Here is a 10,783-nt window from a genome sequence, read left to right on the forward strand (position 1 = left end):
TCTTATCTTCGCATTGCACTCCATTTCTTTGAAATAAATTATCATTTTGCTCCATGGGAGTGTCTAAGAACTTACATGCCAACATGCAAGTTTCCTTCAAAAGATCTAACACATACTTTCTTTAAGATGCGACTTTTTTTGTGATTTCAATACTTTGATTCCAAGAAAGTATCATAATGACCCAAATCTTTAGTGTCAAACAAACACCAGCTTCAAGTGTTGTTTCAACCTTCTAAGCTCTACTTCATCATATCCAGTCACCGCAATGTCATCAACATACACAATGAGAATGCTAATGCATTGGCCATTTATTCTTAAAAGATTGTGGTCAAATGCACTACTTTGGAAACCAAACTCTACAATAGTTCTACAAAACCTTTCAAACCAAGTGCGCCATAATAAAGGATGCCTACAGACTTTTATGTGGCATTAACTCCTCATAGCTCAGGAAATAAATGTTTTGTTTAAGGAAGCTTATAAACTTGATCAAAATTCTGACAAAAACAAGCCAAAATCTCAAGAGTCATAAGTGATAAATCAAACAGAAGAAGAACTACAAGACCAATGAGATTACTTAGTCATCACACAAATGTATAAAAATAAAAAGGAACAGTACCCATTTGTTCATGGTGCTCCATCACATGGCAAGATAAACGCTCTGATATTGCATCCAACTGAGCTAACCTCAATGCAGCCTACATATGGTGAAAGTAGCATCAGCATCAGTACTAAAATGGTACAAATCTATTGACTCGCTAATCTCTGTAAAGAGAGGATGGCAAGGAGTCAATGCATACAATTAAAGATCCACCCACCAATAGGTGATGATTTTCATAGAACAGACAAGAACTGGAAGGGCACAGAAAACACTCAAAATTGTCATCAGGTACATTTACAAATTTGTCATAGTTTTGCACTAATCATGGAGGAAGACAAACAAGAATGAACAAAGGAATACGTCTATCAATTTCCTTAAGAATGGTAAAATACTATGACATTTTTGCCATTTACAGCAAACTACAGCCTCGATCCATAACAAAATAGAAATGGCTAATCAAGAAAACTAGGGATAAAAATAGCAAAGGCATCAATCTGCATTACCTTCTTTTCAAAATAACTTGGATCATTTTCACCTGATGGGATATGTTCTAGCATACGCCTGACAGGATCAAAGTCCTACATGTACCAAATAGTAAAGTTTCATCAACATGGACTTCGTGAGGCAGTTTTAAGTAAAACTTGTCAAGGGCATAATTTCTGTTGTTCCTCCAATAGGAAATCATGTAACAATGTACTTTATAATAGAGAAAAATAGGTCACCAAATCAATTTCATCTCAGACCAAAATCTGCAAGTTCTTCTCCCACCTATGAGCAGCAACTTAATATCAAGAGCCAAAACTAAGGACTAATTTGAAAATTTACACAGAACTACATAATCTTGCATAATTCATTATCAAATGCTATAACAATCGACACCATCAGTCTGCAGCAAAAGTCAGGCAGATTTAGGTGCCACGTCGAAAGTATATATGTTCAATATGTTGAATCTTACCTTCTCAGAAAAAAGAACGTTAAAACTTAATGGCTTTGCATTTTCAGGAAAAAAATTGTTAGCACTATATTTTTGACACTTTGTGCATGTATTCATGTAATGTATCATATGCATAAGGATCCAGACTATTTAATATGTCAGCACATAAGGGCAGGATCTCATTAAACTCTCTTGCTAAAAAACAATGTGCATCCAGAGCAGCTTTCAAATCCTTCAACTCCAAACTAGAACAGTTGTTTCTTGCCTGCAGTTGCAGGTGCGCACACCACCACAAAATAAAAGAAGCCAATATGTCTTCAAATTTTATTGTGGTCGAAAATTTCACAATATTAACACAAGCCCCCATCCACTTCCTGGGACACATAATAATCAAACCACTCAATCTACCATTAGAAGGCTTAAATGAGAAGTCGCTCTCCCTTCAAATCTTGCAAGTATCTTCGCCCTCAACTTGTTCCATTTTTTATTCCTCCAACCCCACTATCCCAAACTTTGACAATTCTACTGCCAATTTGCCATGAACAGTCTGGTGGTCACAGCCACACAGGCCCCTAATATTCTGGATGCCAAACCTCATTGCTTCACCAGTAATTTTTGCAACAACCCCCCAACTGTTTTGTGTGCTGCCCTTCAATGATTTCTCATGGACCAAACTTTATCATTGAGATGCTTTCAAGTTTTGAGCGTGATTTTTACAAATGATATAGGCAAATTATTCCATCTGTTAGTAAACTTTTCTGTGTATAACACATGATAAAATGAAAGATTCAGGAAATTTTCCTTCATAAGAATATTCTATTCTTAACACGGTCAGCCTGCAAAATTACCGGTTGTCATCCAGACTCAATTCTAAATGGACATGTTTGTCAAAGGGAGTAGCCACCAAAACTATGTACCAAGACAATGTGACAAAACAATATAATTGTTTACACTTGCACTAAAGCAAGAGAAATGTTGGTAAAACAAGATATTGAACTACTTAAAGTAGCAGAAGAGTGGAGAAAATTTACTCAAACTTTTCACATATATTTCATTTTCCATGAGATAAAGCTTCAAAAAGGAGCTTAGGAGAACCTCTTCATAAAATTCTTCCTCTAATTCTTCAACAGTTTGATCATGATGATTTACTCCATATATTGATACTGAATGTGATGGAAGACTTAGCCGCTGATGAGGTGGAAGGCTTGCAAGAGCTTGAGCAATTGCTGCTGCGGTTGCTGCCCGTTCAGGAACCTACAGAATCTCCAAACTCGTGAGGGACATCAAATCATAAAACTGACAGTTCAGATCTCAGTTAAGTCGAAAAAGATGCGACAAGCACAAAAAGGAAAATACACAAGATCACGACCAAACTTCTAAATATAGTGGCATTGCTCTCATATACACAATAAAGCAACAAAGAATACAACCCAGTATCAACATAAACAGGTACACCACTTATCTTGCATGCTTTGACAAGACACTTCCAGGGAATATGGTTGGTATTGTAATCTAAACCTCCATGAAAACCATAAATAGTTTGCACCAAGCCATGTTGTTGCAATCTTCTTATAGTTTTAAGTATTTTAAAGCGATTATGTGCTCATTACATAAAGTAGAAATAGTGACTAATTCCTCTTTTTGTTGTGCTTAAGAAATTTCAGAATAACAAGAAAAGTAATTTGTCCTGGACAGGAGTCAAAACTACCAACAGCATTATGTAGATTTTATAACGTATACAATTAATTCTTTTGGAACGGAATCCCACGTCTGCAAATTATACAACACATAAAATTCTGAAAGATAAAATTCAAGAGAAAGCAATACAATACTAATAATAAAAAGAGAGTACGGAAAGAAATGATTCCGTTTTTGTTTTATGGGAAGCCAGAGTATCACTCACTATCACTATCACTAGATCACTACACTTTATATATATATATATATAGAGAGAGAGAGAGAGAGTAATGTGTTCCTTAGGCCCCCTTTTTCGTTAGGTCTTGTTAGGCCCCTTCAAAAATAGTAGTTTTAAGTACTTTTTCTCACGTCTAACACCGTAGATGTTAGCTATAGGTTTTGTTTAGTGGGAACCAGCTTTTGGATCGCCGGAATATGACCTGTATATAGGTTTTTCCGGTGATCCAAAATCAATGGCTATGAAGGTACCAGTTTTTCCCGGCTCATAAAAACATGTTTTTTTGTCAAAAAAACATGATCCAAGAGTCGATTCCCACTAAATTGATCATGCTAAATACATCTAACGGTTCGGATCTATCATCAAACATTTAAAACCTATAGGGCAGAACAAGAAATGGGGCCTAATATGTTCAGTTTTCATATATATATAGGGTAAATATTGGCTACTAATGAAGTTAAGGAACTAATGTATAGAAATCACTTTTTTCTTCAAAAAATTTCAACTTTTTGTAGATCAAATGTTACAGATGTGATTTACAACTTGTCACGGGCGTAGAAGCGAAGGCCCCCGCGACGTAGCTTCGGGAATTTGCAAACACCGAAAGCAGGCCTTTTAAGCAGACAAGCAATGCATAGCACACACGCACGAGCAGAAGCAAGAGTACGCGCATGCACAAACACAAAGAGAGCAAAGAAACAAGGATGCAAAAAGTTTTTTTATAGATACTTGAAAGCAAAGTACATCAAGAGGAGAAGAGAGGGTCCAAATACACAAGGTTCTTAAGCTGTAAGGCCTTGTGGGGCACTCTAGAGTACCAAAGAGGTAGGTAATTGGGTTTTTAAAGGGGTCCAAAAATCAATGGCCCACAATGGGCCAAAATTTCATAACTCAAACAATCACATTTTTACATCAAAAAAGCATGATGCAAGGCTTGATCCTTAGCAAGCAAACTATGTTGAACACATCTATGTGGTTAGATTGAGTTGATACAACTTGCACCTATGATTTCTAGCTCATTAATTATGTACCTTCATTAGTAGCCAATATAGGGAGAGAGAGAGTAGTTGATTACACCGATCCATGTCTACCGCTATGTACGGGCCTTTTGAAGGGTTCTTTTTCATGTTTTTCTTGAATCTGACTATACATATGTGTTCTACGTGTTTGATTTTATAGGAATGGACTCTTGTATCATTTGATTCCGATAGCAGGTAGATTTTTATAAGGTTTGAAAATCGACAGTGTAAAATTTTTAAAAATATCATAAATATTCAATTCAAGGCTTAAAAATTCATATTTTTTTATTGAGAAAACATGATCCAAGTGTAGTTTCCTAGCAAATTGACCATGTACGCATCTCTTAAGTCAGATTTGGGAAAAACAACTCACCCAACCCCAGTTCGCGGTAGGCTGTCTTAGGCACCTAAGGCCGTAGGCAGCTCTCTCTCTCTCTCTCTCTCTCTCTCTCTCTCTCTCTCTCTCTCTCTCTCTCTCTCTCTCTCTCTATATATATATATATATATATATATATATATGTGATACAATGGAATCTTTTCTTCACTTTGATAATAAATAAAGGCCATTATTCGCACAATTGCTTTGTTTGTTTTCCTTGCTTCGAAAGCTTGCTACGCTATAGACTTACTTGGCTACTGTTTGATTCGATTAACAACTATTTGAATTTCTTCATGGAATGAAATAGAAAGAATGATTCTTTCCCACATGGAGAACAATTGTAGCCTCCTTTTGTCAGGAAGGACAGTCTGTCCCAAAACCAGTAGGAGCAGAAGGCCAATTTCAATTCCACCAATCAAGGAATATTGTTGAGGAAAAGCAAAATCAGCTCTTGCATCCACTAAGGCATCAACAAGTTTAAAGATAATGCTAAAAGAGGATGCCCTGAACCAGGAAAATCCATGACATAATTCATCAATTTGTAATAGATCCATAGCTCATGGGAGGGGCTGTTGTTTGAAAAAAACTGAAATGAAACTAAACTGGGAAGGAATTCTGTAATATAGTGTAGAATCCATTGGTTGATTCATTCCAACCCATTGGTTTAATCTGGCAAACCCGACGTTCTATCCTACATTACGTTTCGAAACTACCAAACTCCTTGACGAGTAGAGCAACATTAAATAGGGAGTCTTCCACGAGCATATACCTTGAAAAACGTTTTTGTTAAGACTAGTCTCATGGAAATATAGCTCACCCGAATCAGAGGTTTTCCCCGACTTTGTTATTGGATCGATTTCACTTGACTGTCTACCGCTCCTCGGAACTATGTCACAGGGACACGCCATTTTGGTGGCTTGTCCTTGGTGATGCGAGCCTACACGGTCGGACACGTTAACACGGGCAGCAACAGGTATGGTGAATACTTTTATATTAATTAAATATTTTTAATGGTTTTTTGTTTTATTTCAATAAAAATGTATTTTTTTATGCTAAAAAGACCATAAAATAGTTTTTTATTGATTAAAAATTTAAAAGAAACCGTGTCCTCGTGTCCTGTTTTCCAACAAATTTTTTAACTTTCAAGAGGAATCCGCGTCACACATCCTCGTGTCCATGTATCTTTGTGACATAGCCTCAGAGTGTTCAGCCAACTGTACTACGCTGCTGTTGATGCTAAGTGGCTGTATAGATGTGTTCGGATAAAGCCAACCCCCTAGAAGTCTAGGATGAATTGGGAGATCGTGATTGTGCTCCATAGTGCAAAATCCTTTTTTACCGAGTTTCCAAAATAAGCAGATGCACCAAACCCCCACCCCCCAAACGCACTTTAAAGTACCTCAATTTCCTAATTCCCACCACTCCAACATTATCCGCCAGTCTGAAACTATATATTAGAAAGACCCTCATACCAAATATTTCCCCATAGTGAGAAGCAATCGATGTTATTAAAAAAATTACAGGAGAATTTTGCGTTTTGGAAAGAAATTTGTCACTCTCTCTCCAGCTACACCAATAAGTTCGTAATTCCTAAATTTTCCATCAATGTCGATTAAAATGCAAAAATAGATAATCAATTTGCAATGATAAATCCTACTACTCACTCCCAAACACCAACACACGCACGCAGAGGCATACCTCGGGACGATCCGACTGGAAGGGAAGAAGCCCCAAAGACTTCGCGGATCTAACAGTGCTAAGAATCCTTTCCCCGACCTTCGATAGATCCATCTCACAACCAAACGCGAATCAAAGCCCTTAATCAATCCCCCATCTCCCACTTCGACGAAACCGGAAGACCACGCCAAAGCCAACCGCAAACAACCCGAATTACCCCACTGGGCCCGTCGAGAGTTGCTAGGGCATCGGTTCTGCCCGCACCGACTCGCCGGAAACTCGCACGAACATCACGGCCTCGGCAATTCCCCGCCCCTGACCGCGAAATCCCCCTAATCAAACATCACAAAACAATCAAAGCCTCCTCCTTCCCACCGCCGATGAAATTCATTCCACGAAATCCCAAACGGGAACGAAAACAAAGATCTGCAGACGAAAACGAATCAAAAATCCAAGAAAACAGCCGAACCAGATCTTCAAAATGGAATGCAAAACCGCGAATAACGACCTCGGAAGAAATGGAATGCCGATCGAGGGTTGCGAACGATCGGATCGTCGTCGTACGGGTTCGCATAGAATAAAAAAGAAGAAGAAAAGTTTAGGGCACAATGGCGCGGAGGAAGAAGCAGATCCAGGGAGCCCCTAAGAAGGAGAAGGCAAAGTGGCCTCACTCTGCCGAAGATCAGCCGGGTTGGGATCTTCCGACTGGATATTAATATCGCGTAAATGCTATTTACGAAAAGACGCTTAATGTTTTGATTATTACGTCCAACCGCCTACTTTGTCGCAGCGTGTTTCATCTAGCCGTCTGAGGTGTAATAATGGTGTTTTTGTCCTTTTTCTGATGAAATAAATAATCCCAATAAGCTCTCTCATTAAAGGAAACAAAATGATGACCAACGGTTAACGAGACCCTTTTAGTTATTTATTTAACTAAAGAAATGACAACTTGTTGATTTTACGACCAAGCGTGTTTTTGAAACATAAATGAAAAAAGTAGGGTGTTGAATGTAGTAACTGAAATATTGGCTGGCTTTTAAATACCTGATGAGTTTGGAGGCTTTTCGCAAATTACTCAAACGGGGTTTAAAGATAAAAACCAGTTTCCTGCAGCTTTTGCCCGGCGGGAAGCGTTTCCCCGCGGAAAATTACCTCCTTCGCCGACTCACATCCGGTCTCGCAACGATTCGATCCGGACGATTCCCGATTCGGTGTAATTTTGGGTTTCTTTTCTCGAAGACACGTCGCTGTCCTGAGGGATGGCAGTAGACCGGGGTGAGGAAGGGGGACAAGGTCTCCGCCACCGCCCCGTCTCAAAATCATGCTGGGGGCGGGGAACAAGATCTCCACCCCCGCCACATCTCAAAATCCTGCCCTCAATCCCAGGTTTTGATTTCAACATTCATCCTCGTTTCATGTCCTCAATCTCCAATCCAAACGGAGAGAGGCAGGGGCCATTCCTAAAAAAGGATTGAGGACAGGACAGGACAGGACAGGACAGTGCGGGATGGGGCAAGGCGGGGACGGGGCGAAGTGGAGGAAAGCATAAGTTCATCCCTGCACGGGTTTTGATTTTAACCTCCATCCTCGGTTCAAACGTAGCGAGGCAGAGCGAGCCCGTTTCCCCCGGTCCACTACCATCCCTTGCTGTCATACGGGATCAATTTTATAAACCTACTTACAAGACTAACGCTAATATGGGTCCAATTTTATAGAATCTTGTACTCCAACCAAATTGGTCATGCGTGGGACTCCCTTGGAATTTGGACAAGATTTAGCCCTCCGAGACGCAGTCAAGCCAGCGCGACTGGGTCTCTCATCCTTGGATTCAATATCCATAGTTCATTGCACCTAACTTGGCTTTAATGAAAGAAAAAAAAAAAACTCATGTTTAGGTTTCATTGTATCTTTCTTGTGAATTACCAACTATCAAAATTATATGATTCACATTTGATGTACCCCAATCTTTTGGTCTATGTTTTGATGCAAAATAATTTTAATAATGTATTGATTGTTCAGGTTCTTTCTTTGATGGATTTTTGTAAGGAAAGTTTGGCATATTGCTGAATTTGGACTTGACCAGTCCGTTCGACTACTAGCCTACAAAATTACCACAAAGTTGGCCGGGCATCATGAGTAGAAAATCATGACTAAGAGTGTCCTTTGCTGCAAGGTCAAAGCTGGTGTAATCTTTGGTGATCAAGAGATGACTGACAAAGTAGGGTAGATGTTAAGTTTTTTTTTTTTAAGGCAAGTTGGGATTTGTCAGACCCTATCAGTTATACAGCAGTACCGTACCAGAGATTTGAAGTTGCAACGTTCAAACATAAGGTGACGTGCACTAGCTGCTCTTACCAGACAACCTGGGCCCCCGTTGGTGATGACAAGGGGTTTTACCAAGTAGAGGCTTTCCAACGTACATCGCTTCTCAATGATAAGGCCTTCCCTTTGCCTATGCAAACAAAAAAAAAAGTAACAAAAAGGGGGTATGCCTAACCCAGCTTGCTTATAAAAAAAAAATACACTATTACTAAATATGAACCGTTCATGAAAAGGTCTTTTGTTAATATCGTGAAAATTTGTATTGTCTTTTAACATAGCAAATGTTTTGAAAATAGCTTCTTTTGGGTAGAAAACGTCATGATAAAGTATCGACAGTGTATGGGACTATGATCTCAATGACTCAACCAAAGGGGTCTCCGCTTGTCTGATAGGAGCAGTTAGTTCACCACGTCGCGACGTTGCAGGTTCAAAACCCAATGGTATGATTGTTTAACTGGTAGGAGTCTGCCTAACCCCAGCCTGCCTTTCAAAAAAAATAATTGCTCTCAATGACTCGTGACTCAGGTTACCGAAGAAAAACTTTGCTGGTGTATGGCTTTTGTGGTTGGGAGTTTCTATTTTTACCTAAAACCCAGGCCTTTTTAAGAGCCTTTCAATATCATTAGAAGCTTTCATTGATTAGCCGACAAACATGGTGACAAATCTGGCGATAAATTAACATGTTAAAAATGATAATTTCTTGTGATATTTTCAATTTGTTGCAATATTTTCATAAAAAACACAAACATTGTGTTTTAAACTTGATATTTATGTTTTTATCGTCATGAAAATTCGTGTGGTTTTATTTTTTAATATTTGTTATTATATTTATTTATAATTTTTTTTTATATTTATATACTTTTAAGTTAAATATATATTTTACACAATATAAAAATATGTCTAAAATAGAGTCCCTAGAATATGTCTACGAGAACTAGTCAGAACTGACCTCCACCGTCAGATTAAAATAGGTGGCACGATGGAGAATGCAGCTACTTTTTTCGTTTTCTGCCCAACCAACAAGTTCGCACCACCAAAACATGACTCTCTCTGTTTGTCATGCATGTTCAATTTCTCACTCCTCACCCATCTCTTATCTCCGTCTTTGAACATGAGCGGGGCTCTGGATGAGCTGCTCGGCCTGTTGAACGGCTCTTCATCGATCAACAACAACCATTCGATCTCCTGATCAACAGACAAAGCTTCATCTTTAATGTCACTAGAGAAGACAACAATGAGCCACTCCACCCATCGCTCTCCGACGCTGGGTCGTCCTCCAGTTCCACCTCGTCGCCAAGATAAATTAGTGGATTGTGTCTCACATGCATGGTTAGAATGAGACTCAGGGTTATGAGGTAATTCGGGTATTTCAAATACCTGGAGTACGGATCAGGTCTAAGGAGCATTGGATATTTATCCTTGAGATGAACTACACCTAAAATCTCCCATACACTTTGATGTGTTGAAGTGTTTATGACGGTCAATTTTGAGTGTTTCATCCGTGTAGTAATGCCACTCATCAACCACAACCACCAACTCCTGTCCTGCCCTCTTCAGTTTAAGTTGGACCGATGAGTGAAAGTTGGTTTATTGTGATTGGCAGGTGACATTATTAATGTTACTTTTTTTTTACTGTCCGCTCCTTAGTCGGTTTTGGATACTGTGCATTTCAAGGATGTACGGTGATAGAGGAGTTACTTGAACCTGATCCGCACTCTCTTACCTGACCCCAATATCACATAAACGGTACAAGGCTCCAACTTACCCACGTGTCGTGTTCTCTTGTATGTTATTTTCAACGAAGGATTTCACAAGACTACGTTCCCGTGTCTCTTTTGTCGTATCCATGTGACGTAGCTGTCCCTAAAACCCCACTCGCACGACCTCCCCCTCTATATTCACGTACTCTGTCGCCATTTTTCTCCCATTTTACTCTTAT

The 10,783-nt window shown here is 39.1% G+C and overlaps 1 protein-coding gene across 1 annotated transcript in view; it reads right to left on the reverse strand.

Annotated features, from left to right (window-relative positions):
- LOC149819390 (uncharacterized) overlaps positions 1-7,211 on the reverse strand; it is a 112,958-nt gene extending 105,747 nt beyond the window's left edge. The window contains exons 1-5 of the mRNA XM_089986047.1: positions 7,031-7,211; positions 6,544-6,948; positions 2,628-2,786; positions 1,102-1,176; positions 617-695 (exon numbers count right to left, since the gene is read on the reverse strand). Coding sequence (XP_089842173.1) covers positions 617-695; positions 1,102-1,176; positions 2,628-2,786; positions 6,544-6,636 — 406 coding nt within the window. The 5' untranslated portion in view covers positions 6,637-6,948; positions 7,031-7,211. The remainder of the gene's footprint in view (positions 1-616; positions 696-1,101; positions 1,177-2,627; positions 2,787-6,543; positions 6,949-7,030) is intronic.
- Between the last annotated feature and the right edge of the window lie 3,572 nt (positions 7,212-10,783).

This window comes from Nuphar pumila, chromosome 13 (assembly GCF_984573655.1).
Source record: "Nuphar pumila chromosome 13, dmNupPumi1.hap1.1, whole genome shotgun sequence".
In the NCBI taxonomy this organism is placed as follows: Eukaryota; Viridiplantae; Streptophyta; class Magnoliopsida; order Nymphaeales; family Nymphaeaceae; genus Nuphar; species Nuphar pumila.